Below are 21,329 nucleotides of genomic sequence, written 5' to 3'. Positions count from 1 at the left end.
TGTGTGTGTGTGTGTGTTCGTAAGATTCAATTCTATTCTTTCCTTCTACCATGTGGAGCCTGAGAATCAACTCAGATCCCCAGGCTTGGAGGCAAGACTTTTATCTTCTGAGCCATCTCACTGACCCTATATTCACGTATTTGCTTATTTGTTTGTCTGTCTGTTTATTGTTATTTAATTTTTATTTTGTTCATGAGTGTTCTGTCTCCCATGAATGTTTGCGGACCACACAGAGACTAGAAGGGGACCTTAGAACCCCTGGTACTTGGAGTTACAGGTAGTTGTGAGCTGCTATGTGGGGTCTTGGGAATTGAACCCAGGTCCTCTACAAGAGCATCAAGCTTTTGAACTGTTGAGGCCATCTCTCCAGCCCCTCTGTCTTCATTTATACAGAAAGACTAAATTTTAGCTTGAGTTGGGAGAAAAACAGTTATGTCATTTTTTGGCTCATGCAAATTCATGGCACCCTTGAGCTGAGAATGTAGCTCAGTAATGGAGGCTTTGCCTAGAATGTGCAAGGCCCTGGGTCTGACGGGCAGTGCTAAGAAGAAAAGTCCCTATCCCCTTTGAATTGGGCTCATGGGCTTCTAGATTAAGCTCTTCTGATCTGTTTTAAAAATGGCACAACAAATAAAGGCTCTGGTCATGCCGAACAGAGACCCAAGTTCCAGTACAGAACGCACATAAGGTGAGAGGAGAGAATCAACTCCACAAAGCTGTCCTCTGGTTTTCACGTGAACGGTGGCACTTGTGCCCGTACATACATCATGCACACATAATATTTTATAAAAGAGAGAGCGACCGTATTGATCATTCATTGGTTAAAAGCACTTACTGCTTTTTTAATTGCAACTGGGGTTGCTTTGAGCTGCCATGAAGGTGATGGGACTTGAACCCAGGTCTTCAACCCATGCTCTTAATTGATGAATCACTTTTCCAGTCCTCATAACAAAATATTTTTAAGTGGCCATTAACATATTTTTGTTGAGCTGGCTAGATGGTTCAGGGGCTAGAGGAACCAGCTGCTAATGATGACCTGAGTTCTATACCCAGAACCCACATGACGAAAGGAGAGAACTAGCTCTTGCAAGTTGTCTTCTGACGGCCAACATGTGCAGCACACATAATAAATAAACTTAAAATTTGTTAATAAGGTATAATATAGGTATGGCAAAGTGCTTTACATAAGGTGTACGGTTTGATGTGCTTAAAAATTCACATCATCATCATCATCATCATACAAGATCTAAAAATCAAATATAGAACATTCCTAGCATTCTCAAGATGACTTAGTGCCTCTTTTCTATCTATTTTCCTCTGGCCACCCTGGACATCCAGTTAAACACCACCTCGATTCTAACCTATTGTTGGAAATCTTGTACCTTGCTTCTTTTGCATGACACACTTCTGTTGTATTAAGATCAGAGAGAGGAAATACTGTGTTTTGGCAAGAATGTGGAAAACTTGTATTTTCTAAGTTGCTGGTTGAAATGCAACAAGAGAAAGCCTTTCACAAAGTACTTTAAAATTCAGAAGCTGGGTGTGACTGCAGATACCTCGGATGCCAGCACCGTGGGGGCAGAGACAGGCAAAGCTCTGAGTTTGAGGCGAGCTTGGTCTACAGAGCTAGTTCCAGGACAGCCAGGGCTCCACAGAGAAACCATGAGTTGAAAAAAAAAAAAAAAAAAAAAACAAAAACAAAAACAAAAAAAAACCCAGAAAGTGAGAGGCAGAATCTCAGGAGTCAGAGTCAGGTAGCTTCTTGTGAGTTCAAGGCTGGCCAGTCCGCGCAGTCTACACGTCCAGTTTCAGGCCAGCCAGGGCTATACCGAGAGACTGTCTTAAAAAGGAAAAGGCTTGGATGCAAAGGCTTTCTTCAGATATCAGGATGACAATTTCTGGACTTATCTCCTAGGTAATAGCTCTAAGTTTTTGCATGTCATTTGTGTAATTATGTGGGTACAGTGTTACTTCACAGCAGAGTACACTAAGGAGTTTTTGAACGGAGGAACAACGTGAAAAAAGGTTTTTGTTTTTTCAGATTGTGTATACATTCAAAACTATGGTCAGCTATGGAACCCTGATTTTGGCAGCAACCAAAGTTTGCCTCCTTCTCTGGGACTAAGTGAGAAGTCAGACGCTGGAATCTACAAATGGTCATGGGCACCGACCCAATAAAACAGCGCACGGCTTTCTAAACACCGAAGCTTCTGGAGCAGACTCCTTCCCGCCCTCCTCTAGCTTCATCTCTGGCCCTCCAAAGCTCCCTTAGGCCGAGTGCTGGTGATGCTGTGGCCACTTCAAACACCCCTCATCTTCGTGGCCTCCTCATCTTGCGTATAAGCATCCGTCCGTGAGCCTTTTCCATCCTTTCATCGCCAGCCAGTGATTATGCTTATTTCTTCATCCTCATTTCCACCGACAGAAAACCAAATGTGGGTTTTAACAATTCTCTGGGGGTCGCGATCCTCGGGGGACTGAGGCGGGCGGGGGGAAGGGGGGGGGGTTAGGAATGGGGGAGGGGAAGGCGTCTCCCTTCCCCTCCCCCACCCGGCTTCGCGTCCGTTGGGGGCCGAACTACCAATCCCGGCGTGCCTCGGGGGCGGCACGGGCGCAGGCTTGCGTGCGCGGCGGGCAGCCGTTGGCTGAGGAGGAGGCGGCGAGGGTCGCGGCGCTGTGAGGTCAGGCGGCGCTGGCAAATCGCGCCCAGGATGTAGAGCTGGCTGTTCCCCGACGGCGCTCCTGACGCTAAGTTGGGTGGGGTAAGAAGAGTAGGGGGCGGTAGTCGGGGGTGGTGGGAGAAGGAGGAGGCGGCGAATCACTTATAAATGGCGCCAAGCAGGGACCGAAGCCCAAATTCCAGGAGGGTGAGTGTACCGCTTTGGGTCGAGGCAGCTAACGGCGCCGGGAGGGAGGCTGAGTCGGGGAGGCTGAGGTTTGGGGGGTCGGGGGCGGCGGGGCTCGCGGCCCGGGGCCACTGCGGGCTGTGCTTTGTGAAGGGAAGGCGCCCTGCGCAGGGCGGACTCGGCGCGGCGGGCGGCGGCTGGGCTTTGTGGCACGGGCAGGGCCGCGGGAGCCCCGTGCGCGGGGCCAGACCTCGGAGCTTGTTTGTTTGTCTCTGAGCGGGGAAGGCTATTGTGGGGAGGCGGCCGGCGGGCGAGCCATGGCGACGGTTAGGAAGTGATGTGGCGTGGGGGAGGGGAGCAGCGGCAGCCCGTGTTGTTGTCGTCCGTTCCCCCCCCCTCCCGCCCCGGGCTGCCGCGCTACCCCGCGCCTCTTGGACCACCGTGGGCTGGAGGGGCGAGGCTGCTTGACCTCCCCCCATCCCGGGGCTGTCTCGGCTATTTCGGGGAGTCCTGCCGCCGGAGGACGGGGAGTGGGCTGCGCGCCCCGCGGCGGGAGAAGTGCGTTTGTAAAATGGCCGCGTCAAGATGGCCGCGCCATCATGGCTGCCGGCGTCTCGCAGCGTCTCGGGGAGGCTTCGGGCAGATGCAGCGCCCCCCTGGCACCGAGGCCTCGCGCCGCCGAGGCCTGCGTTTGCCTCCGAGCGATGGGTGGGGACGGAAAAACCGCGAGCCGCCCGAGCGGGTGGCTAGGCTTGCTATGCCCTGAAGGCAGCGTTTTGCAGCGTCTGGAGCGGTGTGTGCTCTCTTGCGCGGTTGCTTGGGAAAACAATTTCCATTCCCCCGCAGGGAGTGTCCGGGCTAGAGGTCCTTGGCCCCGTCGTCGTTTTTAAACCCAGAAGTTGCTTGACTGGTTGCAGTAGTAGTCTATTAATGGCGATTTGAGAGCTAATGTTTATTAATTGGCTTTGATCGAGAACAGTGTTGCTGTTTAGCGGTCCTTTCAAGGGGAAGCGGTTACTCAGTTCTCGTAACTCAATTACCGAGGTGTTTAATAGCGCACTAAAGGAAATAAAACTGTAAGCATAAAGAGGAACGTTTAAACCTTTTATTGCCATGGCCGTTTGTGCTTGTTACGTACATTCCCAGCCCAGCCGCCTGCCTGTTGTTTTAGGGTTGTTTAAACCATTAAAAGTGCTAGACATTAAAAGACAAACAGCAGCTTAACGGTATTCCAAGGGTTTTTGATGAGGACTCTTAGTACTTTTATCCCGCTTTGAGAAATTGTGGCTCTTCGTTGTTTGGCTAGGTGTTTTCTAGAAAGTTTTGTTTTTGTTTTTGAGGGAAGTCTTGATATGTACTCCTGGCTATTATATTGATTCTCCTGCTTCCGTCTTCAGTGTGCATCAGCTAAATCTTGTTTACCGTATCTTGAAAGTTCCCTTAATGTTATCTAAAATGCGATGGCTAAAGTAGTTTGAGGGCTGGAGACAATAGCTTTGTCGCCCAGTGCTTCCTGAGGCAAACACGAGGACTTTTTGCATTTTTAAAAAGAACGCCGTTAGTCCAAGCACTCTGGAGGCAGAGGCAGTCAGACCTTTTGAGTTCGAGGTTTTCCTTGTCTACTTAGAGAGTTCCAAGACAGCCAGGGCTAAAGGAGAAGTTGGTAAAGGAGATGAATAAAGGCAGACCTGAAAGAGGTGTTGGTGTAATTGGAGAAGAATAGGAGCAAGAAAGGCTTGGGTTATGAAAGCTTTGTAAGTCCCTGCCTTTACCATTACTTTTCAGCTGCGATTTCCAGGTGAAACTGGTTGTGATACACACCTAAAGTTCCAACATTAGAGAGTAGGATGACATTGTCCAGAAAAAAAAATACAAGCTAAAATATATAATCATCTTTTAAAAATTATGTATAAAAGACTATATAAGATGTTCTGTCCCCACCTTGACTGTTATTTTTGGTTTTTCGAGACGGTTTCTCTAGCTTTGGAACCTTCCTTTCCCTCTCTTGAACTCACAGGGATCTGCCTTCCTCTGCCTCAACAAGTGCTGGGATTAAAGGCCTGCCCAGCTCCCATCTTGACTCTAATTCCAAGGGCTCACAAGACCTCCAAATGTACAGTGTTTTGTGTGCGTATAACTACTCCCCTCCCCACGATAAGTAATAAAAATTCAGAGAACAACATCTGGGAAGGAAAATATTTAATGTTGATATTATTTTGAAATCTTGATAGAATTGTGATAGTGAAAGGTGGTGACTGTTCATTTTGTGTGTGTGTGTGTGCATTGTTTTATGTGTATGAGTGTTATCTTGCATGCATGTACTATGTATAGGCCTGGTACCCTCAGAAGCCAGAACTGCTGTGTGGGGGTGCTGGGAATGGAACTATTTCTGTCTCATGGAGGGCCATTTAACTACAAGCTAGTAAGAAGACAGCCCAGGGCAGGATCATTGTAGTTTGAGACTAGAGTGGATCTAAGGATGGAGAATTGTGCAGTTAGAATTTGTTGGTTATTGAATTTTTCTGTCCACTTGTTAGCCTGATTTACACCAGCTAAATGCATTTATTGTTTTGAATCAAAGAGCCTTTCTTTAGTGCAGTTTTTCAGCTGTATACTTACATTTACATAAATGCATGCATATATTTGGATTCATAGAGCCGTAGTATAGTTTTTAGCTGAAGCAGCCAATTTTTAAAAGGTATATAAAAATATTATTTCAGAGTAGCTTAAAAGGTACTTGGAGTGAAATTAGTAATCACAGTTCTGATCTTACTGCTTCTGTTTAAGAGCAGAATGTTTTACCCATTTATTTGGATTTTACCCCTGAACTGTCAGGTCAGTTGGCATAGGTCTAGTAATGCTTTTAACAGTTGAGTAGTAAGAGTTTTTAGGGATACCTTGATGTTAAGGGTTGCTGGATCTTAACTTGGAAGTCTAACAATGGAGGTCTCTGAAGTTCAGAAGTAACAATAATTTCAAAAAGCACTCCAGAGATAAGGATGTATGTAGCTCAGTTGGAAAAGTGCTTATAGCATGCACAAAGCCTTGGGCTCATTAGATATGGTAGTAAATCTGAAATCCCAGGAGGATCAACATTGTTTCCCTTCTTCTACTTGTACATATTCATTCTATGTTCCATGGGTATTGAACTCTGTATATATTACTACCCTTTTGCATGCTTGTTTCTGCTGTCTGGATCCTCCTTTCTCTGAACCCTCCCAAGTAGCTGGCTCTCTTAACTGCTTAAGAAAAGTACAATTTAAGTGCAGAAAAGGATATAAACATTTACTTACCTGTGTGTCCCTTATTAGTATGAAATGCTTGGCACACAGCAAATACCAGCAAATAGGCCACATTTAAGAGAGAGAAAGGGTCTCACCATATAGCTTTGACTGGCCTATGTAGATGTATTGGCCTTGAACTCAAGAGTACTGGGATTAAAAGTGTGTGCCACCATGCCAGGCTTAATAATTTATGTATATATACATATATACTATATGTACACATACATATGTATTTAAGAAAAGATCTTATTACAGATGTTGTGAGTGACCATGTGGTTGCTGGGAATTGAATTCAGGACCTTCAGAAGAGCAGGCAGTGCTCTTGACCTCTGAGCCATCTCTCCAGTCCATATACATACGTACATATATATATTTAAAAAACTTTTTTTTCAGCATAGGACTATTAGATACAATTTTATAAACGTATAACTGACCCTGTTGGATAAGTCAGTCACCTTGGAATGTGTTGAAAGCAAGTGGACTGAAAATAATGTGTGTGATAAACTTCCACTATCATTATGTGAAGTCAAGAGTCCAGAAATCACCACCCAATTTGTTTGATAAGCACAGATGTCTTCAAGTCTTAACTCTACCTAGATTTTATTTGGATTTGCAAGTGCCAATGGTAGAGTCAACATTGGGAGTAAATTCCCAGGGCTAGGATTGTTCTGTTTTTTTTTTTTTTTTTTTTTTTTTTTTAATTGAAATAGCTTAGCTTCCAGAATACTGAGGAATGAACAAACACAGGTAGCATAACTTAGAAAAAAATCATCTTATGTATTTGAGCCGGAGTTTTAATGTATACAGTACTCAGTAAAAGGAAGCAGAAATCAGTCAAGTGATTAAACTTAGAGAAAACATTTTAAAAATTATATTCCCAGGTAGTGGTGGCACACACCCTTAATCCCAGCACTTGGGAGGCAGAAGTAGGCAGAGCTCTGTGAGTTTGAGGCCAGCCTGGTCTACAAGAGCTAGTTCCAGGACATGCTCCAAAGCTACAGAGAAACCCTGTCTCAAAAAACCCAAATAAATAAATAATTCTATTTCCAGATTAGAACAGGTGAACTAGCCAAACTTTATCCCATAGGTGATTTGATAATTTTAATAGAAATTTAAGTTTGGACTTTGTTGACTAAAGATGTGGTAAAGTTTGTTATGAAGCGTTCATGAATAGTTTTACCTGTTTTTCCCGATTTTGCTGGGGCTATTATAATTAGGTGTAGTGACTCTTGAAGTCGCATCATTCAGTATGACAGATGACTCAAAATTAACCTGACCCTTTTCCTCCCCCCTCTTTTTTACAGGCGAGCGAGTGCTGTGCTTTCATGGGCCCCTTCTCTATGAAGCAAAGGTATGGAACCTGCTTTCTTTTAAGAAGGTAGCCAAAATGTTAGCTAGATTTGACTTTTTAACATCAGATTATATATAGTACTTTCTTACTGGATATGTAAAGATGTCATTTTCGCATAGGTTTATAAATCTTTCTCATTTTGAGTTTGTTGCTACTTGCTTGCTGGTGGATGGAGAAAGTTCAGATATTGTTATTCTTCTCCCTTTCTAAACTAACTCAGTAAAGACCTATTGGTTGGAAATAGCATTAAAGTGATAGATGAAGGTTGGTTGGTTGTAACAAATAGCATTTTATGGTTAATACTGCAGCGAAAAACAGCACTAAAGCTACATGGTGTGTACTTGCAAGCATTTGTGCATGTAGTTGTGTAAAACCTCGTGAGCATTGAGATCAGGGGACAACCTCGAGTGCCAGTCTCTTCTTGATGTCCCTGAGACAGTCTCTTCTATCTACCTTCAGATTTCCTGGGACTCTTTTCTCCTTCACCTTCCATCTCGTTGTAGGTGCACGAGTATCATATGGGTTCTGGGGTCATGAGTTGTCCTGCTTGCATGGCAAGCACTGTTATCCACTGAGCCTTTTCCTCAGCTTTAACAGTTGATATTTAACTTCTCTCTCTGTGTGTGTGTGTTTGTTTCTCTTTTGTGTTTGCTGGTTATGAGACTAGAGTTCTTACTAGCTCAGGCTGGCTTTGAACTAACAGTAAGCCTCCTGCCTTACTTTTTATGCTGAGGTCTCACACAGATGTGACCTGCCACCGTGCTCTGGTTGTCATATACATTTAACTGCTGTTAGTTAATTTGAATGGTAAAATTTGAACCCTGAGTAAATAAGGCTTTTTTCTTGTTTCATTATGTGCACCTGTTATAAAAATTGACTTTAAGTTTAGATGCGTGGTGGTGGTACCTTTAATCCTACCAGTTGGTAGGCATAGGCAGGTGGATCTCTGAGTTTGAGGCCAGCCTGGTCTATAGAGTGAGTTCCAGGACAGCAATGGCTATATGCAGAAACTTTCACAAAAAAACCAAAAGGAAGGGGAAAAAAAAAAACTAGCCAGTGATAACACCAGAATACATTTATTTTTATTTTAGTTAAAAATATTTACAGGGCTCACTGTTTAACAGGGCTTTGCATACATATGTTTGGAAGAGAGCTACCACTGCAGTTATATCCCCATGCCTGGACAGTCTACTTTATAGTCTAAAATTATTTTTTATTTTATTTCTAATGACTTTTGGCAGAATTGAGCTTGGGGTATCATTCTGGTGTTCAACCCAGGGATTTAAACACTCTAGCCATCCATGTCCCCTATCACTGAGATATATCCAGCCCAGCATAGAAAATTAAAAGTTGCCCCATCCTCTTTGACACTTCTGGGGCTCAAAATGGGGGCCTTTTGTTTGCTAGAGAAGTGCTGTATCAGTAAACTACATCCCTGGCCCTTTACTTTTTAAGACAGGATCTTGCTGTAGAGCTCAGATTGTCCTTAGCTTCAGTCCATAGCTAGTCTAGTCTCCAAATCTTATTCTGACTGCTTGAGGACTGGGAGTACAGACACTTTTTTTTTTTTTTTAATTTTTGAAGATGTTTCTTTTGAGACAGATGCTAGGATGATCTTAAACTCACAGAGATAGAACTGCCTCTACCTCCTCAGTGCTAGAACTAAAAATGTGCCTGGACAGGCATTTAAGAATTGAACACAGGGCTGGAGAGATGGCTCAGTGGTTAAGAGCACTGCCTGCACTTCCAAAGGTCCTGAGTTCAATTCCCAGCAACCGCATAGTGGCTCACAACCATCTGTAATGAGATCTGGTGCCCTCTTCTGGCCTGCAAGCAGACAGAATATTGAGAATATTGTATACATAATAAATAAATCTTTAAAAAAGAAATCTTACTCAAAAAAAAAAAGAATTGAACACAAAGGCTGCTGGCGTTACATGGTAGAATACTTGCCTACTATAATTAAAGCCCTGAACTCAAATCTCAGTGCTACCCCCACCAAGAAAAAAAGAAACACCTTATACTGGGTGACACAGGCCTATGAACCAGGCAGTCTAGTTGGGAGATTAAGACAGAAGGATTACTTGGGATACAGAGTTCAGGGATGGCCCTAGTGAAACTCTGTCTCACAAAGTGGTAAACAAGGCAGGGGACAAAGCCCAGTGGAAGTACTTTCCATGAGTGAGATGCTGGTTTAGTGCCTGGTACAGAAAACCAGCAAAAGTGCAGCAACACACACTCAGACACACTATACACATGTATATAAAGCATAATGATTAAAAGTGATTTCTGTGTAAATTTCTGTCAAGTTTATATTGTACCAGCCAGTTCTGACTAAAAATGATGTTCACAGCTCATGTTTTGAATGTATAGATGTTTGTAACTGAATCCTTTTGGTTTTGATCTTGTATGTTTTTCATTGTTCGTTGTATGAACTTTTGGCAAACATCTGAACTGTTTTTTCTAGCAGAAAAATATTCTGGTGAACAATTTCTTAAATAATGATTAAATTATTGTTTGGTTGACCAGTGAAATAAAAAAGTCAGATCAAAAAGTCTTTTGCTTGTCATGAGGACTTTTCTCTAATAATTTGTTTTGTTTGGTTTCTTTTAAGAATGCTCTTTTTTTGTTTTGTTTTGTTTTTCAAGACAGGGTTTCTCTGTAGCTTTGGAGCCTGTCCTGGAACTAGCTCTTGTAGACCAGGCTGGCCTCAAACTCAGAGATCTGCCTGCCTCTGCCTCCCTGTGCTGGGATTAAAGGCGTGCGCCACCACTGCCCGGCTAAGAATGCTCTTAAACCTAATAAAAAAAAAATCAGCATGCTGTCTTTTTTTTTTCATAGACTGATGAGCTTGTATTTTTGAAATATATGTAGTTCTTAGCTAGAGTTTAAAAAACTCTAAGAATAGCTTTCATTTCTTGACCTCGGGTAGCAGACCTAGATTGTTGATTTATAGTGACCTCTTTTCACTGCTGTTTGTCAGCTTTGTGTTTATTTTTAAATTGCAGTTTTGTAACTATATAGAAAAGGATTCTCAGCACTAGAGTTATAGAATTATAACTCTATATATAGAGTTATAGAATCAAACTGACCAACAACTCTCAGTCCTTTAAAGTTTTATAGTACTAAATAAAAAGCACATATGCAAATTTGATAAGATTATGTGTATACCAAAGACTTTGTCTTTTTTATTTCAGTGTGTAAAGGTTGCCATAAAGGACAAACAAGTGAAATACTTTATCCATTACAGTGGTTGGAACAAAAAGTGAGTATTAGATCTTTAAAAGCATTTTGTCTACTGTTATAACGTATATATCGAAGCAAATGAGTCATCTTCAGTATGATGAAACTATACTAGGGAGAACTCGACCAGATTATATGTACTTGATGTTTGGGAATTTTTCTTGTGTTATTTTGTAGTGCACAGTGGTTACACTTGACCAGCTATTCTAGTTGAATTATGAGTGGTTGGTCAACATACTTTTTTATGGCACTTTTTTATGGCGTGTTTTAGGATGGCCTGAATATTTTTGGCCTGAGCACAGGCCAAATGACTTAGTAGTTCTTATTCAAGCAGTTAAACTCAAAACTAGTTATAGAACAGGAGAAAGGAGGAAAAATATGTTTTAGAAATGACAGTTTATAAATCCATTTTGTGAAATTCTGAAACATGTTAACTACGCAGTTTCATGTGGCTTAGCATAGAAAATTCTAGAATTTAATTTTCTAGTGGTCATTGGAGCTTTCTCAGTAGTGTTTTCTTTGAGACCCAAACAACAGCACCAATAAATTATTTAAGCCTTTTTGTTATTATTTTTAATAGGGGAATTTGTTTTGTTTTTTCGAGACAGGGTTTCTCTGTGTAGCCTTGCCTTGACTGTTTAGTAGGCTGGACTAGCCTCGAACTCAGATCTACCCGCCTCTGCCTCCTAAGTGCTGGGATTAAAGGCCTGTGCCATCACACCCGGCTTACCAGGGGACGTTTTCAGTTATTTTTATTATTGATCTTTTGAACTTCAGGAATGTCATTGCAAAGGGTTAGCCATTTAGGAATTACTTTTTGATACCTTTTAATGCTTAATGCTTTGTTTCACTTGACCCAAAGTCTGGTACTTCTTTACATGGGAACAGTGCTGTGATATGGGTACTCTTGATGTAGAAGGAGGGTTTTCTTTTTCTTCTGTTAAGTTTGCTAACCCCATAATTTTGGTCTAACTTTATATTATATAATTCTTCGAAATATCCAAAAGACTAGCCAGTTAATTCAGTTTGTTAACAAACGAATTTAGGTGAAAAATACCAAACTTGTAACTTCTTTAATATGTAGAAAGGCCACAATTCAAAATACATGAAAGCATATTCTGATAACTGAATAAAGTATTTTTAATAATGATCAGTAGGTGCTGTCAATATTTCAGAATTATCCCAGTCTTGTATTAAGAAATTGGAAGCTAGGTGTGCTGCTGGCGCATATCTTTAATTTCAACACTCAGGCAGAGGCAGGCTGGTCAAAGTCCATATAGACTATGGAAGGAAAGCACAAAACATTCATGGAGTGGCCTACTTCCCCTTCCCTAGCATACTCTAACTTAGAATTTACTTCAATAGCTGTATAAAATATGGTTTTTATGCTTTAGTCTTCTTGTGTATCAGATATTTTGTGTAAAATATGGATATGTATAGGTCAATATCTGTATGTTAGGTGGCTATTTTTGTAGACTGCCATAAATTATGAAAAAGCCTCAGGTTTTCTGGTTCTACTTTTTCAAAAAGTTTTTCCTTTGTTGGATTGTACTACATAACAGAAATAAGTGGTAGTTTTATTTAAATCTTGTTTTCTTGGGAAAATAGGGGAGTGGTGATAGTAGTAGACATTACAGGTTTTATTTTGTTTGTTTTGTTTTTTTGAGACAGGGTTTTTACATAGCTTTGGAGTCTGTCCTAGAACTAGCTCTTGTAGACCAGGCTAGCCTCGATCTCAGAGATCTGCCTGCCTCTGCTTCCCGAGTGCTGGGATTAAAGGCTTGTGCCACCACCACCCAGTGACATTACAGGTTTTTATGAGGAAAATTAAGATATCATAGGTGTTAGAGTTGACTTGCTAAACATGCCCATGTTAGCCTTTAGGAAGTATTTAGAAATGAGTTTTCATTTTCCTTTTCTGAAACTGGGTCTTTTATAGTTTTGGCTATCCTGGAAGTTGCAGTAATTTTTTGGCCCCCTGAATGCTGAGATTACAGGCTTGTGCCACCACGTCTAGCTGTAGAGAAACTTAAAACCATTTGAGAGGGGTGTTTTTAAAATGCTTGTCAAGTGTATTATGTGTGTATTCGATTTTGCCTATGGATTTGACTTTGGGGATTAGTCACAACTACTTTGAAAAATACTGAAAGTTACATGCTTGATGTATGCTTAAAAATTCTAACGGCTCTCAGTTATTAGTCTACTAGTAGAGAGATATTCCTCAGAACAAAGAACATTTTGTTCTCAGTTTCAGCAAGGATTTTCAGCTCTTTGCTAATAAGCTGTTGGAGTGATTTGGTAATTGGTTATTGTTCAGTGTGCTAATTTAGATGTGCTTTGTATCTGAAGGGGAGGGAATTTCTGAGGTTTTAAAGCAGTTAAAGGCACCTTTTGATTTTAGGAGTATAGGGATATGGATTTTTTTTTTAAAGGAGTTTCATGACTAGAGATGTAGTTTCAGTGGTAGAGCTCTTGCCCAGCATGCATGGAGCCCTCGCTCAGTCTCCAGTACCCCCCATTCCTCCCGACACACCCCAAAAGAAAAGGCAATCTGTAGGATACTTATTTAGAGACAAAAGTTTTTCTTACTATGTATCCCTGGCTGGTCTGGAGCTTGGTATGTAGACCATGCAGGCCTGGCACTCAGATCTGCCTGCTTCTGCCTTTAGAGTGCTTGGATTAAAGGTGTGCACCATTATGCCCTACTGTAGGACACCTTCTAAATACGTAGGTACAACAAAATTCCAATTTCAAACTGGATTTTTCTTAGACACTTGTTTAAATACACTTTCAAAAATCACAGTAGATACTAAGATACTTCTAAATTTTCAAAAATCTTACTTGAATTTGTTGACACAGACATTAGACTATTCCATTTGTAAATGAATCTTGATAAAGCTTAAGCTAAATTCTGCACATAGTTACTGAGATTACTTTGTACTATGCTGTCTGTATCAGAAGTGCTGTGAGGCCCAGGCGCTCTGAAAAATCTTTGAAGACACGTGAGGATATTGTAGCCCTTTTTCCTGTTCCTGAAGGAGCTCCCTCAGTACACCACCCCCTCCTGACCTCTAGGTAAATGCATGTTTTAAAGTTTTCTTTAGGAAATCATGTTGAGGAATGTTTTTTATTTATTAATTTTCCTTTTGGCTATACTCTATAAGAGGTCAGAGGTGGGAAATCATTAAAAGATTGCCTCAAGAATACACCTGATTGTGTCACTAATGGAGCTCCATCAGCAGGAGAAAAGACTTAATTTTACTCAAAAGTTAGTTTGCTCAAGAAGTTCAACATTCCACAAGAAAGTTTTGTTTTCCCATATATATCAATAAAAAGCTTGTTTTGTGAGAAACCGGATACCTGAGATTTTAGAAAGCCTTTAATCATCTAGGAAATTGGAATGCTTACGTTTAGTAGATAAATGTGAACAATGAGTTATCTGAAAAAAAATTGTAAGCCTTGAATGTACAGACTTAGTCTAGTCACCTAGGTGGTAAGTATTGGTAGACTGTCGTGCTCCTGGTGCACCTTTAGCATTTATGAGCTGTGGAACTTAGCATGGTACTGTAATTCTGAAAAGCTAATGGCTTAGTGACTTATTCTTTGACCATTAACAAATGATTTGAGTAATTCACATACATAGTTTATATTTGGAATGCTGCTGCTTACTAGAACACACTTTGCTTAGATTTTTCTTTTAGTTGGGAATAGATTTGCATTGCCAGCTTAATCAGATTATTTCAGAAAAAGCTGAGCATGGTTTGTGCATGCCTGTAGTTACAGAATTTGGGATACTGAGGCAAGAGGATTACCATGAATTCAAGGCCAACTTGAAATTCATTTTTAATAAAAACGAAACAAAACCCTAGAGTTGATATAGAAGGAGCTTGGGGCAGTAGTGAGGAGGCGAGCAGGCCTGCTTTTCGTCCCAGCCGGGTCCCGGCTGCCTGGCTAGCTTATGCCCCGAAATAACAATACACAAACTGTATTCATTTAAACACTGCCTGGACCATTAGGTTCACCCTCTTATTAGCTAATTCCCACATCTTGCTTTAACCCATATTTTTTTTTTTTTAGTAATGTGTGTAGCACCCCAAGGTGGTGGCTTACCGGGAAAGATTCAGCATGTATGACCTGGCGGCTGGCTCCATGGCGGCTGTCTCGCTGAGGCGAGGCATGGCATCTGATTAACTTCCCTTCTTCCCAGCATTCTGTTGTCTACTCCACCTATCTAAATCCTGCCCTATCAAAAAGCCAAGGCAGTTTCTTTATTAACCAATGAGAGTCCTCCATCAGGTTAACAAGATGGTTCAGTGGGTAAAAAGTACTTGTCTCCAAGGGTGAAGAACCAAGTTGTAGTTCTAGGACCTATATAATGAAAGAACTGATTCCCAAAAGTTCTTTTCTGACACCCACACACACACATTCTATAACATACACTTGTTCACACAAACATATACAAATAAAAAGATGTTTAAAAAACCAAAAATTAAAACGTTATTTCAAAGGAATTCCAAAGAGTTGATGTTTAGATCTTTAAAAGTTAATTGGAAGAGAGCCTAAACTATATTTAAAATGTATTTCAGTATTGCTTTAACTTGTCTTTTTCAGTTGGGATGAATGGGTTCCAGAAAGCAGAGTTCTCAAATATGTGGACACCAATTTGCAAAAACAGCGAGAGCTTCAAAAGGCCAATCAGTAAGTTTGTTTTGGGAAATAAATTTTGACATTTTTTAGACATGGAATGAGCAGAATTAGATCATGTTGGCACCTCCCTCTACTTTTAGTAAAATGATTCTTGTTAGTTCCTGTGTTAAAGCTTGATTTTAAGTAACTACATATTTTCTGGGTAAAAGTAATATCCTGTCATTTCTGATTCTGTCTTTAAAACTTAGTAGAAAAACAAAGTTTTATGCCTTTAATCCCAGCACTTGGGAAGCAGAAGCATGCAGGTTCTCTGTGAGTTTGAGGCCAGCCTGGTCTACAGAATGAGTTCCAGGGCAGACTCCAAAGCTACAGAGAAACACTGTCTTGAAAAACAAAAAACCAAAACAAAACAAAAAAATTAATTCTGAAAAACAAAGTTTTGAAATTGTAGGTGCAAACTTTTCTTGTTAAACATCTTTTTGGAGGCTATGGAAGACATAGTTAACTGATGGGGAAATGAAAGGGAAGAGATATTCCCATTATATTCATTTTGAAAATAGGTTGTGGGAAAAGGACCCAGAAAAATTATCTATAAGGTAGTTATTACATTTGAATTTTACAACTAAAATATTTTTAAAAATTAAAACTAATTACATGGAGTCAAATTAAAAGAAAACTTTGGGACTGTTAGTGAATTCCCCAACACCAGGCATAAAACTGGAATTTTCAATTTCTGAGACCATATGCTAATTTGTACTACATTGATTTTAATTTTAGTAACAAAACCAAAATTTTTTTCCTGTTATATACGTGGGCATGGGTATGCCATGACGAGATTGTGGAGGTTGGGGTCAGTTCTTCTATCATGTGGGGTCCAAGTACTAAACTCAAATCAGTGGGCTTGGTAACACCTACCTTTTACCTCTTGGACTAGCCTCTGGCTCTGTTTAGTTTCTTCAATCTTTTGATTTCTGTAGACTTTTATTTTTGGTTTTATTTTTTATGTATGAGTGTTTTCCCTTTTGTGTATATGCATATTATATGTATAATATATATTACATATATATGTATCACATGTGTGCTTGATGTGTGAGGAGGCCTGAAGAGGGAGTAAGATTTCCTGGAGTTATGTATGGTTGTGGGCCATCTTGCGGCTACTGGGAATCAAACCTAGGTATTCTGCAAGATCAAGAAGTATTCCCCCTAAGCCATCTTCCCAGACCTGATGTATGGTTGTGAGAGCCATGTGGGTGCTGAGAATTGGACCCAGGTAGAGCAGCCAGTGCTCTTTAATCTCTCCAGCCCCAATTTCAAGCTTTCTGTGTGTCTTACTCATTTTAAGCTCTTAGTTTTATAATAGAATGAATTTGTACAACATGAATATTTTGGAACACTCTGGAGGCCCACTTATACTAACAGATTAAGTTGTGTTTTTTTTTTTTTAAGATTTCTTTGTTATATATACAGTTTTCTGCCCGTGTGTATGCCTGCAGGCCAAAAGAGGGCACCAGCTCATTATAGATGGTTGTGATCCACCATGTAGTTAGTGCTGGGAATTGAACTCAGAACCTCTGGAAGAACAACCAGTTCTCTTAACAGCTGAGCTATCTCTCCAGCCCTCAGATAAGCTTTTTAAATTTTTCTGAGGCAGGGTCTCACTGTATAAGCTCTTGTTGGCCCTGACCTCACAGGGATCCACCTGCTTCTGTCTCCAGAGTGCTGGGATTAAAGATGTGTGCCATTATTATGTGTGACTGGAAAATTCAGTTTAAATACAGATTATAGATGGAATCAAGCAGGCATAGTTTGCTGTTTCTCATTACTTTCTGACATTGTTTTTGAAGGGAACAATATGCAGAGGGCAAGATGAGAGGGGCTGCTCCAGGAAAGAAGACATCTGGTCTGCAGCAGAAAAATGTTGAAGTGTAAGATGTTCTTTGTTGAAATATTACATACTGCCTTATAAATGTAATTCAGATTTACAATTGATCATGTTACATATTTTGTTTCTAATGGGTATCAGGTTGTAAAAGTAATTTAAAATGCACATTAGTTACTTGATTTTCCTTAGCCTCCTCCCTTGCACTAAAATATGTGCAACATTAAAATAGATTGAGTGTGCACTTCAGCAGCAATAATTGCTTTTTCAGCCCTTGTGTTTGAAGTTATACGTGTATGCACATACAGGTTAGAAAAGTAGTTTTGAATTGTCAGGGAGTCATATTTTGAGACAATTATTTTGGCAAAGGTTACTTTCAGTAGTGCTAAATATAAAATGAGAATAAAGGGGGAAAAGTATAATTTGTAAACTTTGGGTTGTAAGGCTTCTTGGCAGCTAGCCCATAGTTTTAAAGTCATTTACTCAGATTGTATCTCTAAAAGGTTATGTACCTGAAAGTGGCTGTAGAAATAATGACTTCATACGTGGTCTTAAAGATTATAACTATTAAAGGTTATAATTATTATCTGAAGGGTAAGTAACCAAGGCCTTTGTTTTTTTTTTTTTTTTTTTTTTTTTTTGTTTTGTTTTGTTTTGTTTTGTTTTGTTTTGTTTTCGAGATAGAGTTTCTCTGTGTATCAGTCCTGACTGTCCTGGAACATGCTTTAAGGACCAGACTGGCCTCAAACTCACTGAGATACACTTACCTCTGCTTCCCGAGTGCTGGCATTAAAAGTGTGTGCCACCACCGCCAGCTCATAACCAAGGCTTATTAAAAAGTAGAAAAACATTTCCTTATATCAGGAAGGAGACTTCTAAAAGGAGTTGCTATTATAGTGCTCTGGACTAGAGATTTCATACATGTGTATAATGTATTTGATCTATCCACACCCCCCTTTCCAAGAGGGCTCTTGTCATGTCCATGTCCTTTTTAAAACTAATGAGTGTAGTTACTGCTAGTTTTATGTTCATGGGTGTAGGTAGGGCCGTTCACTGGAGCATGGGCCACCTACCAGTAGCTATACATATCTTTAAAGAAAAATGACTTGCTTTTCCCCAGCACCCATAAACTGCCAATAGCTCCTCATGAGTTCCACTTCTATCCATGTTAGAATGTTGGCTTGTACAAGTAACTCCTGCTAATGTGAGTTCGAGTGCAACAGTTACGTTGTGTCCAGAAGACAGCACGTCACAGAAGAAATCACTTTCCCTATCCTGCTTTAATGCTTACACCCTCTTATGCTCTGTTCCCTGAAGTTGAGTGGAGGAAGGTGGAACGATACAGATGTCCCAGTTATGGATGAGCAATCATAGTCAAGTGTTCTGAGCACTTTGCTAAGTTACAAGTCTGCAGAAGGAGCTTCTCTGGCCAAGGTTGAGAGCAGCACTAATCTTTGAGTAGAAATATGTATCTACAAGGTAGTTTGATAACAGCCATTTAGCAAAACTAATAGACTTTTTTTGTAGAACCTCTGACTCCCTTAGACTCGCTTGCATGGGCTTTTGACCAGTTTTACAAAACCAGGCATGAATTCCCTCCTATTGAACATTCTTCAAATCCAATCAGAAAATTATTTCTCTGACAGTCATCACTGTTGTACTCCAGCACATTTTTGGAAACAGTAGTGTTCATCCATGCAGGGTAGAACACTGTCTTTCAAATATGTTTTGGTTTGGTTTTTTGAGGCAAAAAAAAACTATATAGATCTGGCTGTACTGAAACTCAATATGTAGATTAGGCTGGCCTCAGATTCACAGAAATCTGCCTTCCTCTGCCTCCTGAGTGCTGGGATTGAAGAGGGGGGGGGTACACCAGCATGCTTAGACTTACTTTTAAGCATATATATATAAATGTAGTGGGTTTCCATTAAATTTTAGTTTGAGTTCTCCTATCCTCCTACTTGATTACTTGATTACCTCTTAGGTTCTTTTTCTTTTTTTTTTTTTGTTGTTGTTTTAAAGGATTCATTTTTATAATGTGTGTGTTTGAGTGTTTTGCCTGCGTTTATGTCTGTGTATCACATGGTTGGGTGCCTGGCACCCATAAAGGTCAGAAGGGATTTCCTAGAGTTGAAATTAACAGACATGTTAGCCATCATGTGGGAGCTGACTTTAGAACCCCCATCCTCTGGAAAAGCAGCTAGTGTTCTTAATAACTGAGACAACTCTCCAGTCTCCTAAAATGAATTTTTAGCAGTTCATATTTTGACTATATGTAGTTTTAGAATTAGAATACAGGCAGAACACTGGCAATTTATTATATGAATCCTTCTGTACACTTTGATGAGCTAACTTGCATGTGTAACAGAAGGAGAAGACCATTCAGGAATCCTTACTAGGAATAGTCATTAGAAGAATGAGTAGTTTTAGTTTCAATCATTTATGGCTTTAATTATCATGGCACAGATCTTGTGTCTTAGAGTATAAGATCTGTTTTTTTTTTTTTTTTTTTGTTTTTGTTCCTGTGAATCATTGGTATGCATGATGTATGTGCAAGTAAAGTTTTTGATTTAATGGGACTTGGAAATACTATCTCCCAGGTCTTTCCAATTATAAATCTTCAACCTTTTGAAGTAAAGGAAAACTTAAGTTGGCCAGATTTTTCGTTTGTTTTGTTTGTTTTTTAAAGAGTTTCACACTTAAAAGATCTGCCTGCCTCTGCTTCCCCAGTGTTAGGACTAAAGGTATGCACCACCACACCCAGCCTTTTTTGTTGTTAAATTGTTAATGATTTTTAAGCTGATGTGTATGTGTTGGGTGTGTGTTTGAGGAAGTGCTTGTTCCCACAGAGGCCAGATGGATCTCTGAGTTTGAGGATAGCTTGGTCTACATAGTGAGAGTTCCAAGACGGCCAGAACTCCATGATGAGATCTTGTCTCAATAATAATAATCATCATCATCTGAAATCAAGGAAAATATTTTGGGAAGCAAACGTAAAATATAGTCATTGACAATTTTGGTGGGCATTTTCTCTGAATTTACTTACCATAAGAACTGGAACAGTTTTTCTAGGAGTAATTTTTGTTTTCTTCTCTTTACAGGAAAACCAAGAAGAACAAGCAGAAAAGTAAGGGTATAAACTTTCTTAAGAATTGATCTATTCTTACAACAATGAGCTTGTGAGCTCACTGGTTTAAACTGACATTTAATAAATAATGTGGTTTATTGACCTCAAATATAGGTCTTTCAGCAGTGTATAGATAAGGACAGTGATTTTGATCTCCTTAAGATGTTGTTTTCACCCACTTGCTTTAATTTAGTCTTAATGATTTTCCTAGTAAAATAGCATTTTTAAATACATGACATTACTAAATGCTTTCGAAATGATGTGATAAGTTTTTTTAGTAGAAACATTCTTTAGCTTGGATTTATGAAACATCTGTAATGGGGAAAATGAGAACTTAAGATACTCATTACCAGGAAGAATTTTAGTTAATCAATACCACCCCTACCTCCCATACACATTTTGTAGCACCTGGAAATGGAGATGGTGGCAGTACCAGTGAGACACCTCAGCCTCCTAGGAAGAAGAGAGCCCGGGTAGATCCTACAGTTGAAAATGTGAGTTTTCTTTATTTTATTTTTTCTGGCAGCTTGGTCTAAAACCTGATGATCCTTCTCCTTTACTTTCCCTTCCCCTGTGTTTGAGACAGGATCTTGCTGTATGGCTTTGGTTAGCTTTGGGACCTCAGAGCCTCATGCCTCAGATTTGAATTGCTGAGGTTACTGAAATATGCTACTTAAGTACATAGGCAGGTCCTGGTCTAGAAGTAACTAAAAAGTGTCTTTAAAGGTAGCCATGTTAGTTGTACATTGGTGGTGCATGCCTTTAATCCCAGCCCTCGGGAGGTAGAGACAGGCAGATTTTTGTTTTTGAGGTCAACCTGGTCTACGTAGTTAGTTCCAGGACTGCCAGAGCTGCGTAGTAAGACCATGTCTCAAGAGAGAGTTAGATGTAGTGAGGAGGAGCAGGCTACGTTCCTGCTGCCCCGCTCCTGGCCGCCTGGCTAGCCTATGCC

General features: G+C 40.3%; 1 protein-coding gene across 1 annotated transcript in view; it reads left to right on the top strand.

Moving 5' to 3' along the window:
- Window positions 1-21,329, top strand: part of Morf4l1 (mortality factor 4 like 1) — a 50,314-nt gene that overhangs the window by 22,773 nt on the left and 6,212 nt on the right. Inside the window, exons 3-10 of the mRNA XM_042054734.1 lie at window positions 2,805-2,867; window positions 7,435-7,481; window positions 10,679-10,746; window positions 13,683-13,799; window positions 15,336-15,422; window positions 17,216-17,296; window positions 20,352-20,377; window positions 20,783-20,871. Of these exons, the coding sequence (XP_041910668.1) occupies window positions 2,805-2,867; window positions 7,435-7,481; window positions 10,679-10,746; window positions 13,683-13,799; window positions 15,336-15,422; window positions 17,216-17,296; window positions 20,352-20,377; window positions 20,783-20,871 (578 nt within the window). The remainder of the gene's footprint in view (window positions 1-2,804; window positions 2,868-7,434; window positions 7,482-10,678; window positions 10,747-13,682; window positions 13,800-15,335; window positions 15,423-17,215; window positions 17,297-20,351; window positions 20,378-20,782; window positions 20,872-21,329) is intronic.

Source organism: Arvicola amphibius, chromosome 3 (genome assembly GCF_903992535.2).
Source record: "Arvicola amphibius chromosome 3, mArvAmp1.2, whole genome shotgun sequence".
Lineage (NCBI taxonomy): Eukaryota > Metazoa > Chordata > Mammalia > Rodentia > Cricetidae > Arvicola > Arvicola amphibius.
The sequence above is the reverse complement of the archived record's forward strand: the minus strand, read 5'-3'. Positions and strand labels throughout refer to the sequence as shown.